This window comes from Mastigoproctus giganteus, chromosome 8 (assembly GCF_048544385.1).
Source record: "Mastigoproctus giganteus isolate SK-2022 chromosome 8, ASM4854438v1, whole genome shotgun sequence".
Lineage (NCBI taxonomy): Eukaryota > Metazoa > Arthropoda > Arachnida > Uropygi > Thelyphonidae > Mastigoproctus > Mastigoproctus giganteus.
The window spans coordinates 13,107,366-13,126,888 of NC_143582.1; the positions used below are offsets into that span (position 1 = coordinate 13,107,366).

The 19,523-nt window shown below is 37.6% G+C and overlaps 1 protein-coding gene across 1 annotated transcript in view; it reads left to right on the forward strand.

Moving 5' to 3' along the window:
- Nucleotides 1-19,523, forward strand: part of Tango14 (transport and golgi organization 14) — a 40,321-nt gene that overhangs the window by 11,204 nt on the left and 9,594 nt on the right. Inside the window, exons 3-4 of the mRNA XM_090379560.1 lie at nt 9,637-9,801; nt 18,563-18,662. Of these exons, the coding sequence (XP_090235686.1) occupies nt 9,637-9,801; nt 18,563-18,662 (265 nt within the window). The remainder of the gene's footprint in view (nt 1-9,636; nt 9,802-18,562; nt 18,663-19,523) is intronic.

A 19,523-nucleotide genomic window follows, 5' to 3' on the forward strand; every position in this document is an offset into this window, starting at 1 on the left:
CCATTTGCCCAAATTTTCTAGATCCTGTTGCAGTAGCACACTGCCATTACTGTCATTAACAACCCTACCGACCTTTGTATCATCTGCAAACTTCGACACTAAGCCTGATATACCTTCGTCAATATCATTAATAAATAAACAAAACAACAGTGGACCCAACACCGAACCCTGTTGGACTCCACTAATAACATTAGTCCACGAAAAGCAGTACCCATTGATTACCACCCTCTGTCTTCTCCCACTCAACCATCCTTTTATCCATTGTAGCAACTTACCCTTAATACCATTCTGCTCCAATTTGTACAATAGTCTTCCATGCGCAACAGTGTCACAAGCTTTCCTGAAATCCAAATATATGATATCAAAATTATTTTTTGCATCCAGTTCCTTTGTAACCACATCATAATATCTTATCAAATTTGTCAGACAAGACTTTCCCTTAACAAACTCGTGCTGTGTCTGAATTATTGCTGCAGTCTTGTCTAGATGATCCTGCAATGCATCTTTAACCAGTGACTCCATTATTTTACCCTGAACAGAAGTTAAACTAACTGGTCTGTAATTGCTCGTGTCACCCTTCGATCCCCCTTTGTGAATTGGGGATACATTTGGACATCTCCAGTCTATGGGGACCTCCCCTGAGTCCAAGAATGCTCTCATAATTATGGCTAAGGGTTTGCCTAGTTGCTTTGCTGCCGCCTTTAATATAACTGGATAGATCCCATCCACCCCAGGTGCCTTTCTTAAGTTTAACTTCAACAATTTCTCCTCCACTTTGCTCTCAGTTATTACAGAATCATTAAGCACCCTGCTACAATTTGATAACCTTCTGCCATTTTCAAACCTTAATAACTCCTCATGTGTGAATGTAGATGCAAAATACTCATTCAGTTTGTTTGCTTTCTGAGCAGGATCATCAACAATCAAACCATCGATATCAAGTGAACCAATAAGATTCATCCCCTTCTTTTTAGAGTTTATATTAGTAAAGAAATCCTTGCTGTTTTTCATAGCATCCTTTGCCAAAGATTTCTCGTTATCTGCCTTTGCCTGCCTAACCTCCTTTGTAACCTGATTACAGACTAGCTTATATATGCCATAGGCTTTTGAGTCGCTTGATAATTTATATGCATCCCATGCATTTTTCTTCTCTGTCACGAGTCTCATTAGTTCATTTGATAACCATTTAGGCCTAAACCTTGAACAATATTTCTTAAATAGATATGAAAATTTTAGTAGCTTCCACGATTAATTCCTTGAATGCTTCCCACTTAGAATTTACTGTTAGTAACATCATCAGTTGATCCCACTGTACAGAATTTAAAAACTGTCTGAGACCACTGTACTCACCTTTACAGAAGCAAAAATCCTTTTCTTTACCCCTGATGGTAATTATATCTGTAAGTAAATCTCACATCAGTACACTGTGATCACTGCCACCTCGTGGTTCCTTTATCAAAATTCGTAATACACAAATGATCACTGCTGATAACCAGATCAAGAGTATTACCCTCTCTGGTGGGAGAAAGAACTGAACCATGGGAATCTGCAGCATTAGTGGAGACGTTAGGAGACAGAGAGAAAACTAGATATTTAATTGCAAAAATCATTCAGCAGTCCATAAGATGGGAGCTTGTTTCCTTATGCCAAACATGACTGACAGTTTGAGTTTTATTAAACTTTTCCATCAAATTTGTCCAAAGATGAGTAACATATGCCAATAAATCACCATTAGATCAATACTGGTGGGATCCATGTTGGCAATCATTGGTCAAATGGAATGTTTTCTGATAGTTTGGGTTGACAGTTAATGGAATGTTTCTTTCCTTTGGAAAAATCCATTAACTGCCACCCTTTTAAGGAACTGGCTGGATATGAGGAAATTTCCAAGCAGAAGGAAATAAGAATTTGTGAAAGGCAATGCAGATCATTCCTTATATAATTATAAATAATGATTTTTGAAAATGGAAAGTTTCAAAAATCAAAATGCAAGTTACAATCTTACACCATGAGCCTTCACTTTTTCATACTGTTAAAGAGGAGTACATTGAAATACCTATGTTTGAAATATATTATGATTATCCATCCATAGTAAATTGTCATGCATATATGTCCCTCGCATGGATATGTACTGTTAAGCAGTTGTTGGTTGAACAACGGGAATTCAGTGCTGCATGCATTTTAGCAAGTTTAATTTTCCTTTTAACATTCTCTGCATACAATTTTTAATTTTGAAATATTAAGTTATTTTACATTCTCGCATAATTTAATTAATTGGTAATAAAAAAATTCACTTAGTATTGTCAATTTATATGAAATGCAGTTAGCATCAGTAGTGGCAAATGATGCAAGAAAGCAAGCTTATACAGCATTAGCCAAAAAAAAAAAACTTCTCATTTCACCTATCCATTTTCTCAGTTGGATTGTCTGGTTCTTCCTTGAATTTATTTAAGCTATCAACTTCCACAACAGATAGAAATTTGTTGTGGAAGTTGATAGCTTCCGCACAACTATTCTGCAACCATCCTTCCTCGATTTGAATTTATGCCCCCTCATGTTTGTAGTCTGAACAAGAGGAAAAATCCCATCAGCATTTAGATTGCTCAATCCATTCAAAGCCTTAAGCACCTCAATCAGATCACCCTCACAGGTGCCTAGTCTCCTGATGCTGCAATTTGCAGAATGGAAGCTTTATTGGTAAGAGCATCTCTTTGATCCATTCAACAACCTTGTTTCCCTTCTCTGTACTCATTCCAGCAGCTCCACATCCTAAAATGAGGCCTCCATACTTGTATGCAGTACTCAAGGTATGGCCTAACCATTGCCTTACACAATGGGATAATCATCTCCTTATTCCTTCTAGGAAAATATTGTATATCATTGACAAAAGCCCATGAGCTGCCCTGGTCTGCATTGCTCAGAGAACGTCATATCTGACTGCACAATTACTCCCAGGTCTTTTTCATTCTCTACCAACCTGAGTGTAGTACCACACAGTTGGTACATTACTCTGGGATTACTGCTGCCCATATGCAGTACTTTACATTTGTCAATGTTAAACTTCAACTGCCATTTCTCAGCCCATCTGCCTAACTTTTCTAGATCCTGTTGGAGTAATGTACTGTCATTCCTGTCATTAACCATCCTTCCAACCTTTGTGTCATCTGTGAACTTGGACATTAAGCCTGATATGCCTTTGTCAATATCATTGATAAATATAGTAAACAACAATGGGGCCAACACCAAACCCTGAGGAAATCCACTAATAAACATTATTCTGTAAAGAGAAGTGTTCATTGATTACCACTCTCTGTCTTCTCCCAGTCAACCACCCCACTCAACTATCCCTTTAGCAGCAGCTTGTCCTTAATACCACACAGCTCAAATTCGTACAGGAATCATTTATGTGCAACAGTAGCAAAAGCTTTTGTGAAATCCAAGTATATGATATAATTTGTGCAAAGAACTATATTTTTGTAATTTGGGAAGTTTTATGAAACAACTTGCTACTCTGGCAGTAGAAAGCTTATGTTATTGCTAGATTATCAGAGAGCAAATGGTTATCCCTGTGAATATATCAGACAACTTATTAATCAACAATGATTAACTGTATTGATGAAAGGTCCATCATGAACTATAACATTTTTGCGTGTTTGTCATAGCCAAGATAAAAGGCAAAGGGTAAACTGTCCAACTGTTGTCAACCTTAATTTTGAGACTGACTAGCTTCTGTTCGTGTGAAATAGTTATTTCTGATTAATATTGTACATAATGGTGAATATACTATCTTTTATGTAGATATGTCCTCTCATGACTTGCATGGATAATTCTTCCTTGGATATTTATTTTTGTCTTTTATGTTTTAATGTGAAAATTTGAAGTGGAGTTCATTGCAGATTAAAAAATTGCAACTCTTTCTGACAGAGTATATTTCAGCATAACCTGGCAAACTTGTGGTTTGTTAGGTTCTGCTGAAATAGATAGATTAGTGAACTAACCTGAAAGTTGTAAACATGTGTTCAGAGTTGGTATTAAGGGAAAGTGAATGAAGTGATCTCCTGAGATGACCTGTTACATTTCTGGACATCATGGGTACCTCACAATACTGGAACAACTTAAGAAAACTTCTCATCTGGGAATGCCATATAGGTTAAGCCCCAGCTCTGTAGATCATAATGTTTGTGTGCTCATATTTCAGTGGTTGTAAGACATTGCTCCTGGGATAGGTTAAAATCACGTTTGGAAGATCACAAAATAAATATGAATGTTTTTCAGGCACATTAACATATATGCATAATGTGCATATATTGTATGCACATTATGCAAAAAGTATACGCAAGTGATTGTATTCACCACATAGTGCAAGGAAGCCACAGGCTTTTCTGCACTGGCAAAAAAAACAAAACCAACAATGCACCACCAAGTAGATAAGAAAATACAAATTGTATGATTCCCTCCTCACACAGTAGTAGTAGTAATGGCAAATGATGCAAGAAAGCAAGCTTATATAGCAACAGTCAAAAAAAAAAAAAAAAAATCTACATAGTTCCCCCATCCATACCCTCTAAGGATTTGTCTAGTTCTTACTTGAATTTATTCAACCCATCCACTTCCACAACAGATGGGAGCCTGTTCCAACAATCAACCACCTGCTGGCTGAAGGCAACCTTCTGCACAAATTCTACCCCATTACCCTTGCACAGATTCTCCAGGGCTGAATTGATTGAAAAAGTTCTTAAGGTATATTCCCTCCTGTTGTGTCTGAATTGATTGAATTTGAAAAAGTGTCTACAGAATTACAGACACTTTTTCAAATTCATTCCTAACATGACTTTTTCCAAACATTGCCCTGTACTTGTTAAGTAAGTCCTCGGAGATCCGAGGACTTACTTAACAAGTACAGGGCGGATCTCGGATCTTTTAATATCATTAGTGCCAACATATATAACAATATTATCTTTTGTTCCCTTAAAAGATGATATCTACTCCACAGTATCATCTACTTCTGTCCCTGGTCCTGTTCCACGTACCCTTCTTGCACAACATATTTCCTGTTTCCCTGACAGTAGTCAAAGGTAATAACCACCTCCTGTGGGACCAGTGCATTCTGCCTTGGAGATTGCTGCTATATTGTCTGATATACAAGTGTGTGCTCTGTCATTGAGTTGGGCAGCTGATACGTGTCCACCAAATACGGAGGATGCGGAAAGGTCAGAGAATGACCACCGCATATCCCCGGAGCAATATGGCCTTAGTTGCTAATGCTCCTAAAAACCAGATAAACAAACAGCTTGATGGGCCCCCATTGTAATTCCTTTGAGTGCATCTACCCTGCTCTTCAAACTCTCATAAACTGCCATCAGAACTCTGAGTTGGTGCCTAATTTCTTCACACTCCCTGCACCTAGACTTTAAGCTGGGATAGAAATGGCTTTTCATAACTAGGTGAATGCTTTATCTTTATAATTCTGGGAAAATAGATTCAACTCAGAGTAACATCAGTATGGGCAGTTGAAAGAGTTCTGGAACTAATGGGCAGTGTCCACTTGCTTGTTCATCCAAATGGTAGTCTTCTATTAAGCTTAATAAATGCTGAATTAAACAAACCAACTCAGTCATTACTACTTCTGTTTGACTGTAAAGATAATTTCAGTGCAAAAGAAGGTTCGTGCAGCAAATTACCAGTGATATGTATTATAACAACTAATCATCTTCAAGAAATGATGAACCTTGCTTCACTGCAGCATTCACCATTAGCCTTTAAATATATCTGCATTTAACATAAATGTATCTTCAAAAACTGAAGATACATTTTCGTTAGAGCACTATTTACACTTTCTTCAGAATAATATTGTCTTAAGCATTTAAACACAACTCAGTGTAATGTGCCCAGTATTTTCAGATTGGATTAGTACTTTCATGAATATGAATACATATGTTTTCAGTGTATGGTTTCTGTGGATTTTGTATATATATTAAGTTTTTGATGCAGAGCATTCGTGGAATGCATACATATGTATTTTTGTTGCAAGGTCATTATAATGTATCCATTTATGCATGAATTGTCTAAAAATCTTCAGTTAGGTGTTTCTGAATCTTATCTGTGTTTCCAAGTAATTGTAGAAACATTTATAATACATAGCAGAACCTCCTGGGTAGCATAATTGGTAGGATCGCCGTCCTCCCTACACCAGTTGGAAAAGACCAGAGTTCCAATCCCATCAATGATGGGAAGAATTATTATGGATCTTTTTCACTGTGGCTGAGTTAGTTGGTCTCAGGCAAGAATGCATGGTTTTTGTCCCGGACAGAAAATTGACCTCAGAACACATGCAATTTACAGACAATATACACGGAACAACATGGCTTTAGTTGCCGATGCTCCTAAAACCCAACAACAACAACATGCTTTGAAACTCAGAATAAATACTCATACCTGTTAGGGTAATTTATCCGGTTTCAGGGATTATGATGTAAAAGCTGATTAAACTGAATCCTGTGATACAAATAGATGATTTGGATATTATTGCATCCAAAAAAAAGAAAAATGAGCTCATTTATTTTTTTAATGATTTTTAACAGTAATGTTGGCCAGTCAGTCAAAATAAGAACAAATTAATATTTAAAAAGTTTTAAGCACCGTTCACAAAACTTCAAACTCCACAAGTAAACTCACTTAACAGAGCATACTGTCATAGAAACTTCTGATGGGATCCTTCCACTTGTTCAGATTACGAACCCAAGAGGGCATAAATTCAAATTAAGAAAAGACAGATGTAGAATAGATGTGCAGAAATTTTCCTTTAGGCAGCGGGTGGTTAAATGCTGGAACAAACTTCCATCTATGTGGGATCAACTGACGATGTTACAAACAGTAAATTCTAAGTGGGAAGCATTCAAAGAATTAATCGTGGAAGCTACTAGACTTTATATACCGATTAAGAAATATCGTTCAAGGTTTAGGCCTAAATGGTTATCAAATGAACTAATGAGACTCGTGACAGAGAAGAAAAATGCATGGGATGCATATAAATTATCAGGTGACGCAGAAGCCTGTGGCAGATATAAGCTAGTCTGTAATCAGGTCACAAAGGAGGTTCGGCAGGCGAAGGCGGATTACGAGAAATCTTTGGCAAAAGATACTAAGAAAAACAGCAAGGATTTCTTTACTTATATAAACTCTAAAAGGAAGGGGATGAATATGATTGGTCCACTTGACGTCGATGGTTCGACTGTTGATGATCCTGCTCAGATAGCAAACAAACTGAATGAGTATTTTGCATCTACAATACGTGAGGAATTATTACAATTTGAAAATGGAAGAAGGTTATCAAATTGTAGCAGTGTGCTTAATGATTTTGTAATAACTGAGAGCAAAGTGGAGGAGAAATTGTTGAAGTTAAACACAAGAAAGGCACCTGGGGTGGATGGGATCTATCCAGTTATTTTAAAAGAGGCGGCAAAGCAACTAAGCAAACCCTTAGCCATAATTATGAGAGCATCCTTGGACTCAGGGGAGGTTCCCACGGACTGGAGATGTGCAAATGTGTCCCCAATTCACAAAGGTGGATCGAAGGGTGACACGAGTAATTACAGACCAGTTAGTTTAACTTCTGTTCCGGGTAAAATAATGGAGTCACTGGTTAAAGATGCATTGCAGGATCATCTAGACAAGACTGCAGCAATAATTCAAACACAGCATGGGTTTGTTAAGGGAAAGTCTTGTCTGACAAATTTGATTGGTTATTATGATGTGGTCACAAAGGAACTGGATGCAAAAAATAATTTTGATATCATATACTTGGATTTCAGGAAAGCTTTTGACACTGTTGCGCATGAAAGACTACTGTACAAATTGGAGCAGAATGGTATTAAGGGTAAGTTGCTACAATGGATAAAAGGATGGTTAAGTGGGAGAAGACAGAGGGTGGTAATCAATGGGTGCTGCTCTTCGTGGACTAATGTTATTAGTGGAGTCCCACAGGGTTCGGTGTTGGGTCCACTGTTGTTTTGTGTATTTATCAATGATATTGATGAAGGTATATCAGGCTTAATGTCGAAGTTTGCAGATGACACAAAGGTTGGCAGGGTTGTTAATGACAGTAATGGCAGTGTGCTACTGCAACAGGATCTAGATAATTTGGGCAGATGGGCTAAGAAGTGGCAACTGAAGTTCAACCTTGACAAATGCAAAGTACTGCATATGGGTAGAAGTAACCCCAGAGACACATACCAACTGTGTGGTACTACACTTAAGGTGGTAGAAAATGAAAAAGACCTGGGAGTAATTGTGCAGTCAGATATGAAGTTTTCTGAGCAGTGCAGACAGGCTGCTAGGGCGGGTCATGGGGTTTTGTCAATGATATATAGGAATTTTGCTAGCAGGGAAAAGGAGGTGATTGTCCCTCTGTATAAGGCAATAGTCAGGCCATGCCTTAAGTACTGCGTACAGGTCTGGAAGCCTCATTTTAGGAAGGATGTAGATTTGCTTGAGCGTGTACAGAGAAGAGCAACACGATTGGTGAGGGGAATGAAGGGATTCTCTTACCAAGAGAGGCTTAAGTTCTGCAAATTGCAGTGGCTGGAGACTAGGCACCTGCGCGGTGATCTGATTGAGGTCTATAAGGCCTTGAATGGGTTGAGCATGCTGAATTCTGATGGGATCCTTCCACTTGTTCAGATTACCAACCTACGGGGACATAAGTTCAAATTAAGAAAGGACAGATGTAGAATAGATGTGCGGAAATTTGCCTATAGCCAGCGGGTGGTTAATTGCTGGAACAAACTTCCATCTGTCGTTGTGGAAGTTGATAGGTTAAATAAATTTAAGGAGGAACTGGACAGGCATTTGGAGGGAATGGTGTGATTTTTTTTTTTTTTTTTTGGCTGATGCTGCATAAGCTCCTACACTTGCTTTCTTGCATCATGTGCCACTACTACTACTACTACTACTAATACTACTACTACTATCGTTGTGGAAGTTGATAGATTAAATAAATTTAAGGAGGAACTAGACAGGCATTTGGAGGGAATGGTGTGTTTTTTTTTTTTTTTTTGGCTGATGCTGCATAAGCTCATACACTTGCTTTCTTGCATCACATGCCACTACTACTACTGTAATATGAAAATAACTCTATTGTTTGATCTAAAATTCCATGTTTGAAATATGGTCAACATTTATTTTAGATCTGAGCTAACATCATCCAGATTAGCATGTTACTTCAATTTGATTTATCTATGTTTAGAAATGTTTAAGACAAATATTTATCCCTGTTTAGAATTTACTTAAGAAACCTATAAAAAGGAGGACACAATTCTCTTATAATAGGGACTGCTTTTATTATGTACTCTTCAGCTGATGCCACTTTAGATGTAGAGCGAAGTTAATTAATATGGTGGTAGATGTTTTAAACTTGCTCATATGTTCAATTATTAAAGTGATAACCCTGTTTATGGGGATACTAAATCGATGAATAGGTATATTTTATTTTTATTAAAATTTTAAAAACTTGAGTTTATCTAAATGATATTTTCACTAATATATGCTAAACATATTTGAAATTGGCTGACTTTTTTGTTATAACGTAAGAAACATTCTCATTACTAACTAAATGTTGGAAAATATTTACCTGTTTAGATTTAAATGGCTGCATTTCTGGCCACATCAGTGTGTATATATTATCTGAAGAAGATGGCAAGCGTGATATAGTTAGTGCTGCTAAAGTAATGTCTGAAGATATCCATGCAGGTTCCAAAAACGTATCAGATATACAGCCAGCACTCTTCAGGTCATATATGAAAGGTGAGATTTAGTTTTTTAATATTATCAATTCTGTATGAAATTGCGAATACATTAGAGCATCAGTTATCTGGAATAATTAATGCCAGACCTCTTCTGGATAGCAAAATTTTCTGGATGTAAGGTAAAATTAAATAAATTCTGTTATAATGTATTAAGGTAAAAGAAAAAGACTTTAAATGGCATGAAAAAAAAACAAATTTATTTAATTTTAAAAAAATAATAACTTAAAAATTTGCACATTTACATATGTATTTATATTCGGATAGGTATTTTACTGCAAATTTTATGTGGAAAAAAATTTAAAGTAATTTTTTAAAATGATCGATCGTTTTTTATTTCGTTTGTTGTGACCTTTGTTTTTTGCTGCTAAATCTCTCAGGTTCCTTAATAATATCAACTTGATTATATTGCATTCTTCCTGGTTTTCTGCCCATTTCAGTGCTGAATATTTTCTTTCCCATTTTACCGAGAAAAATAATAAATCGCACAGTTTCAGGCTGATATTCTTACTGAATCTGGAGTTAAACTAAACATATGAAATGAAGAGAACAAAATATATCATGGAAAATTGGGTTCATGGAAGCAATTGACTAACTTGATCACTCATGGTTTCTGAGAAAACCCATTAGTCCTAAGCCAACATTTCACCAGATTGGTCCTTGAGGTTGTCACAGATATTCTCTCAGATATGCCAGACAAGATGTACTAGCTACCTGTGAGTCAAAAACGCTGATGGAACTGATATTAGGGTGACACTCAAGTCAAGTGGACCTGATTTTGGGGAAGTCCGGATGGTCTGTGACTGCCAAATCCTCTGCTTGCACGTTCACGATAGTAGGACTGTTAGTAATCCTAGGTATGTGCAAGCATACTGTGGGTGACCACCCAGGTGTGAACCAATGTAAGCAGGGGTCGAGGTGTGGCACCCACACCACATGAAGGAATGCCTCCCGTCTGTGTTACCAGCCAATACTAGGTAGTAGATGACTCTCATCAACCAGTGCAATATCACAACTTTGCTTATGGGAGGCTTGAAGTGGTGGAACCCATTTTTAGTCTCCAGAGCTAAGTTCCGATCAACCCTTCCCCATCTCTTCCATCATGCAGTATGAATGATGACTTTTGAGGTTGTGATGGACATCATGGCAAGATCCAATCTCCCTTACATTTAGAGGGTACAGCTTTAAAACTGTGTTCACAGGCCAGCCGCTAGTTAGTACACTGGACCGAACCTATTGGTAACTCTCTAGGAGGCTTCCAGATCAGCTAGTGTATATTCTTTCTACCTCTACACTGCCAGATAGTGACTGGAGGGAGTCAGAGTAGTGTGTATGGGGGAGCATTGTCGAGGCCACGTTATGTCAAGGATCTGGGTATATTCTTACCATGTGTACACCATATCCAAAAATTTCGTTACTTCATACAGCATGTCCCCTTTCCTCACTTTTTCTTACTGTTGAATACATCATGAATTGTCAAACTAATAGAGTAAGCTTATCTGCGAAAAGATCTAAACCTCCCAAACACTTTCCTAGTTCATTTCACAAATATATGTGGCCTCAGTTCTAATCTCAACGATGTCCATTTCCACTTGCAGTCTGCAAACCCCATGTACTTTTTCTGACTGAATCTCACTTATCAGTTGATTCAACCACTGCTCATCTCAGTTGCCCAAATTATTTGCTGTAAGAGTCCTTTCGCCTCAAAGGTGATACTTGTGCATATGTTCCTTCCGATATTCGCTGTCAGAGACTTGGTAATTTGGAATCTCCTCTTTTTGATCTTCTCTGGCTTGAAATCTCTCTCTACCTCATTCTGTCAAATTCATCTGTTGTCTACCATTCTCCCAACTCCACTAATCACTTGGAGCTCTTTGACTTCCTCTCTTTGCAACTTGACTTTCTCCAGTCCAACTTTCCTAACAGGAGGTAATTTTCCTTGGTGATTTTAATGTTCACAAACCCAGCTGGCTTCCATTTTCTGGTCACACCAACCCAACTGGTCGAGATGCTGAGGCTTTTGCAATTACTAATGACCTACCAGAATACCGGACAATCCCAACCATACAGCCAACATGCTTGATCTTTTTCTCACTAACAACCCTTCATACAAATTAACACGTGACACAGAAGCCTATGATAGATACAAGTTGATCTGTAACCAAGTTACAAAGGAGGTTAGGCAGGGGAAGGCAGATTATGAGAAATATTTGGCAAGGGATGCAAAGAAAAACAGTAAAGAGTTCTTTACTTATGTAAACTCTAGAAGGAAGGGGATGAATCAGATTGGTCCACTTGATATCGATGGGTCAACCGTTGATGATCCTGCTCAGGTAGCTAACAAACTAAATGAATATTTTGCATCGACATTCACACATGAGGAGTTATTCAGCGAGGGGAATGCCAGAGGTGTATTCAACTCTGGCAGTAAGCTAGAGAATCTTATAATAACTGAGAGTAAAGTGGAGGAGAAATTGTTGAAGATAAATACAAGAAAGGCACCTGGGGTGGATGGGATCTATCCAGTTATATTAAAGGAGGCAGCAAAGGAAGTAAGCAAACCCTTAGCCATAATTATGAGAGCTTCCTTGGACTCAGGGGAAGTACCCATGGACTGGAGATGTGCAAATGTGACCCCAATTCACAAAGGAGGATCAAAAGGCGACACAAGTAATTATAGACCTGTTAGTTTAACTTCTGTTCCCGGAAAATTAATGGAGGCACTGGTTAAAGAAGCACTGCAGGATCATCTAGACAAGACTTCAGTTATAGCTCAGACACAGCATGGTTTTGTTAAGGGGAAGTCTTGCCTGACCAATTTGATTGGATACTATGATGCAGTCACAAAAGAACTAGATGCAGGGAATAACTTTGATATTATATACTTGGATCTTAGAAAGGCTTTTGATACTGTTGCACATGGAAGACTGCTGCACAAATTGGAGCAGTGTGGCATTGGAGGCAAATTGCTGCTATGGATAAAGGGGTGGTTGAGGGGGAGAAGACAGAGAGTGGTAATCAATGGAGACTGCTCATCGTGGACTAATGTTATTAGTGGAGTCCCTCAGGGTTCAGTATTGGGTCCATTATTGTTTTCTGTATTTATAAATGATATTGATGATGGTATATCAAGCTTAATGTCCAAGTTCGCAGACGAAACGAAGGTTGGCAGGGTTGTCAAGGGCACTACTGACACTATGCTACTGCAACAGGATCTGGAAAGGTTGAGCAGATGGGCTGAGAGGTGGCAAATGAAGTTTAACATTGACAAATGTAAAGTACTACATATGGGGAAACAGCAACCCCAGAGCAACGTATCAACTCTGTGGTACTACACTGACAGTGGTAGAGAATGAAAGGGACCTGGGGGTGGTTGTGCAGGCAGATATGAAGTTCTCTGAGCAGTGCAGACGGGCTGCAAGAGTAGCTCATGGTGTATTGTCAATGATATATAAGAATTTTTCTAACGGGGATAAGGAGGTGATTATTCCCTTGTATAAGGCAATGGTGAGGCCACACCTAGAGTACTGTATACAGGTCTGGAGGCCTCATTTCAAGAAGGATGTAGGGATGCTGGAACGAGTACAGAGAAGGGCAACAAGATTGGTGAATGGAACAAAGGGGTGCTCTTACGAAGAAAGGCTTAAGTTTTGCAAATTACAGTGTCCGGAGACTAGGCACCAGCGAGGTGATCTGATTGAGGTGTATAAAGCCTTGAATGGTTTGAGCATGCTAATTGCTGATGGTATTCTTCCTCTTGCTCAGAAAAATCACCTGAGAGGGCATAAATTCAAATTGAGGAAAGACAGATGTAGGGTAGACATGAGGAAATTTGCCTTTAGCCAGCGGGTGGTTGGTTGGTGGAACAGACTTCCATCCCTTCGTGGAAGTTGATAGCCTAAATAAGTTTAAGGCTCAGCTGGACAGGTATTTCTAACGAACAGAGGGGTGAAGTGGAAGTGGTTAATTTTTATTTTTTTATTTATTTTTTTATTTTTTATTTTTTGGCTGATGCTGCATAAGCTTGCTTTCTTGCATCAAATGCCTCTACTAATGCTAATGCTAAGTACACGGTCGAAGTGAATGGTCCTTTTTGGCACCTCAGATCACAACTTGGTGATTGTCTCTTATCCAATGGAGCCTTTATCTCATGGCTGTTCCCAACCTTGTGTTGTTTGGCCTTACAATAATGCAAAATGGGATGACCTGCGAGATTTCTTTTCCTTGGTCGGATTATTGTTTCAAAACTTCTGATGTTAACATTTGCTCAGATCGTGTCAGTGAAGTTATTCTTGTATGAATGGAATCCTTTATTCCACACTCCACTTGAAATTCTCGTCCTTTATCTAAACCTTGGTTTTCCAGTAAATATGCTAAGGCTGTTCAAGAGAAGAATATTGCATATCATAATTGGCTTGTTTCCAATTCTTCAGTTTCATTTTCTGCCTACATCAAAGCTAACAACAATTGTAAAGCAGTTGTTATTATTATTATTAGCCATAAAGTGCAAAGAGAGAGAGAGAGAGAGAGAGAGAGAGAGAGAGAGAGAGAGAGAGAGAGAGAGAGAGAGAGAGAGAGAGAGAGAGAGTGTGTGTGTGTGTGATATCCAGCTCTGGACCCTTGGTTTGCAAATCAGCCCAAACTACGTTTTTAACAGACTAACAGTAGAAAACTTGCTTCTTTCACTAACTGGTCTCTTGCCAAAGCTATTGGCCACAACTTTTGCCCATCTCTGCTCCCACCTCTGTCAAAACCAGGTGGTTCTGTTGTCACTTCAGCCAAGGATAAAGCTGACCTCTTAGCATCCCATTTTTTAGGCTGTGAATCCTCCCAGGCTAGCAGTTTTCCGACCCGCCTAACGTTGCTTCGATAGCATCAGCAAATATTCTTGCACCCTTTCTATTTAAGTGTATCCCATCCCTGTAGAAGCAGTCTCTCTTGTTAACAAGTGTAGACCAACCACACTGAGAAAAATTCTATCCCATGAGCCCTGCACCATCTCTTCAGGGCTGAGTTGATTGACAAGGCTCTCATCATATACTCCCTCCTATCGTGTCTGGGCAGGATTGTAGAAACTTTCAAAGTTAACTCTAATTTGCGACTTTTTTCATCATTGACCTGTACATGCTAAGTAAATCCACAGATCTCCTACACTTAATGTCATTAGTGCAACGTGTACAATGATATCACCTTTTGTGCTCTTAAATCTTCCCACTCAATGATCCTTTTATCCATTGTAGCAACTTGCCCTTAATGCCATACTGCTCCAATTTGTACAGTAGTCTTCCACCTGCAACAGTATCAAAAGCTTTCCTGAAATCCAAATTATTTTTTACATCCAGTTCCTTTGTGACCACATCATAGTATCTAATCAGATTGGTCAGATAGTCTTCTCCTTAGCAAATCCATGCTATGTCTGAACTATAACTGCAGTCTTGTCAAGTTGATCCTGCAGTGCTTTCCAACACAAACCTTCACTAATCTTTGTGCAAACATCAACAATTTGCTGTTTTATTTGCTGGATATTCCTGGATTTTTGAGCATAACCTGAATTTTTTAAAACATTCCAGAGGAGTAAGACCTGGTGATTGGGCAGGATAGTCATTTGTGCCATGCTGTTTAATCCACTGCTGAGGAAAATGTTTGTCTAACCAGTTGTGTTCTATGACCCTGTAATGGGTGGAGCTCCATCATACCAATTAGGTCAGTTAGCTACAGCTGGAAAAAATTCATTGTTTAGCATGGCCACATAACTTCATTCTGTCAGCGTTCTTTCAAAAAAGAACAAAGAACGGAACCATGAGACCTGCAGCACAAATCCCAATCCAAACTTTTGACACCCTGGATATTGACATCCTTTGTAATTTGAACATGCAGATTTTCACTTGACCAATAAACACTACTGTGCCAATTGACATGGCCATTGAACTTAAAAGTTGTCACTCCAAAAGATGTTTTCATTTTTTTCTCCTCTGCACATTTTCTAAAAGTTTTGCAAAACTCCATGTGCCTATCTGGATCATCCTCAGTCATAGCATTCCATATGTCGTTGTGGAAGTTGATAGGTTAAATAAATTTAAGGAGGAACTGGATGGCATTTGGAGGGAATGGTGGTTTTTTTTTTTTTTTTTTTTGGCTAATGCTGCATAAGCTCATACACTTGCTTTCTTGCATCACATGCCACTACTACTACTATAGCATGAAGCAAATGTGGATGATGTGGTTTCAAGTTGAACTCATGAATATCCTCTGAATGGATATTCTTAAAATGTTAAGTTCTTGTTGAGCTCGTGTGATTGACTTTTTTTTTTTTTTTGGACTTTGGAGGAAAGAAGCTTCAACAACCTGCTTGTTTTCTTCTGTGTAGGTGGATCTTGGTCTTCCAGATCTTGCCGGGTCATTAACTGAACCTCTGACTGTAAAGCACTTGATGATGTTGGCCACCATGTCTCGTTTTATTGACAGGTCAAACTGCTCCAGAAAATTGTGGCACATCTCACTTTTGTTTTCTCTTTTATAAAATGTCTTCATAATAAAGACATGTTCTGTATTTGTGTACTGCTGGTAATTAACATGCTCTATAATTTTAAAATAAAAATCAATTAATTATCAAAACAATAATAAAAAATAAATAATTTTAAAATAACTGCCCTATTACTTCTGGAACACTAAATTATTTATATTCAAAAATTGAAATTACACCTGAGACCTGACCCACTTACAGGTTCTCATGGATACCCTATCTAGTGCAGGACTCTAATCCACATGTATAAACCAAACTCCATCAGTTACCTTGAGAAGTAGCTACTGATTAGTTACATCATTGTTTTTTTGACCACACAAGCATTTTGTTCTACTCTACCTCTCTTTGTTGCAAAATGCATCTCTGGTTTCTCTCACAATTGAATCCATCCTCTTCTATTAATGCACCAAATTTTAGTCTGTAGCATCACAGCAAACCACCTCAAGGAAATCATTTAAAATTTAGGTTAAAAAAAAAAAAAGTAAAGCTTCAAGTGTTGGGGCACTGTCTGTAAACTGCATATATTCTATGATAAGTTTTGTTTTTCTAGATGAAAATGTAATAATTTCATATGTCATAATTTGTTTTTTACTATCTTTCGATACGTTTTGGGACACCTCATTCCCTTGGAAGTAATAGTTAATTTCAGAGCTCATGATGGCACTACCGGTTAAAAGTAGGTTCCAAAAGTTGGGCACTTTTGATGATAGATAGATGGGACAAATAAAAGACATAGATCCCTTTGTAAAAGGTGTGATCGTGCGTTGTTGACTTAGTGGGCATGCCCATTCCCCAAACAGCTGAGTGGGACACTCAAAATCAACTCTTATATGACAATGGAAGACAAAAAGTAATGCAACCATTCATCCTAAGTCAGGAAAATCACCATTAATGACCTCAAGAGCATGTCAACAGTTGAAACTGATAGTGAGAACACAAAGACACTCTCAATGAACTGACTCAGAGACAATTGACAGAACTAGAATAAGTGTAGGACCAACAACCATTGGAAAACTGCTTCATAATAATGTGTTACCATGGTTGTAGTACTCATAAGCTGATTCTCACTCACTCCCAACAGTGCACATCTTTGCCTATCTTGATACAGAGACAGCAGTGCTGGAAAGAAATGGGAAATAATGGAACAAAACAGAACAAATGAAGTGCCATCGCTTTCATGTAGTGTTCCCATACATCTTGGAGAATAGTACATATCCTCCAGCATGTATTAACACTAAATGAAAAAACATCTGGTTAAAAAAATATATAGAGTAGAATCATCAAGGGCTTTAAATGAAAATCTTCTGGGGGCACTTTCTGTAAGTTTTTGTTATGTGGAAATTGGAGTCTTGTTCCACTCCTGTTTGTTTCTCTGTTATTTTAGAACACTAAAAGTATTCACATGGATGAACATCTGGTTCAGGTTCACCATACTGTTCTCAAAATTCTGTTATACTGATTGTGCTTTCTTACGTGGAGCATTATTTGTGCTGATACATGTGATTTCCCCCCCTCCAAAGAACTGCCATAATGTTGGTAAAGCAGAATTGTTCAGAATGTCACAGTAGACGTTTGGTTTCATTGACTACAACTAGCAGGCCAAGCCTAACCATGTAAAACAATCTGTCTGAAATCATTCTTTTGTTATATGCAACACCCATGTGTATATATCTGATGTGTGGACTACGTAATGTAATTCATCTTCACCACACATTCTCCTATTGCTGTAATATCCAACATTTTCTACATGATAGGCAGTGACTTTCATTGCTGGGAGATCGGTTTGGCATACAAGCAGCTGCATGACCATGGTAACCAATTTTATAATTATTTTTTATTATTTATTTATATTTTTATTATTATTTTTTATGATTGTTGGTACCGTACTTATCCCATGGGTCTTTCAAGTGGCCCTTAAGTCAGCTCATTTATAGGGTGACTTTCAACATTTCCTCAAACTATATGCCACAACTGTTGACATTCTCTGGAGATAATTAATAGGGATCTTAGTTGGACTGGGATGAATGGTTGCATTACCTTCTGTTTTCCACTTACATTAAATGTTTCCAACAGTTTATTTTTGGTGTCTCATTAACATGTCTATTGCCATGGGACCTCTGCAATTAACCATTGTTTGTCAAGCGTGAGGGGTCCCAATACATATTGGAGGAAAGCATATCTAATTTTTATATTTAATTTTTTTAAATATTTAATATTTAAAAAATTTTTATATATATAGTACAACCAGAGGTACCTGATCCTGATGTACTTATCCAGTGTGGTCCAGTATGCACGCTAGCAGGATTTCTTCCTTGGCATATTCGACTCTCAGAAATCATGTAAGTAATAATGCTAGAAATAAAAATTCTACTGTAGACTTTTAATATAGGCATACTCTGTTACTTCTCCAAATTCATCCCAAAGCAACTATTTGTGGCCATTTTCTGTGGACTCCTTGCTGTAAATTGGAATTATATTTTATATTTCTGATTGTGTGTGTGTGCCTGCGCACATAAAAACCTTTCTTATAATATACAGATAACACACATTTGCATATTATATTTCTAAATGCATAAATTCTGCTGACGAGGCTTGTGGGAGCCGGTCATGTTCAAAGCCACTAAGTAGACTTTTTTATTTATCTATTTGAAATTATTGTTTTTGAATTAAGTTTATTAATATAGTATTTTTTGTGATTTTTCTGATTTAATTTGGTGTATTTATTCATTACTCGGCCTTGTAATTGCATAGAAAACCACAGTTGATTCTGCCGACATTGTATCAACAGTAGCATTTGAATCTACTGCCATTGTTTTTCATATCGGTATAGCAGATACTGAAAATTTCTATGTAACTTGTAGCAGTGTAATCAGTGTCAGCAGAGGATAATAAACTATAAATTATAGCACTGCTTACGTGTTTTAATAATTTAACTTGTCAAGTACGACAATAATAACATTAGTAGAGTTTTTAGAATCGGTGATTTGGCATGACATTTCGAACCATGTGGGTGGCGATAGATGATTATATTTATTATCTATTATAAATACCTCGATTTTACAAACGTAACATTTTAACTTAATACATATAACAAACTTCATATGAGACACGAAATTAATATAACGTAATTCGGAAGGAGATAAAACTCGATACTGAAATATATATATATATATTGTTATTACTGCATTGGGATAGAAGTT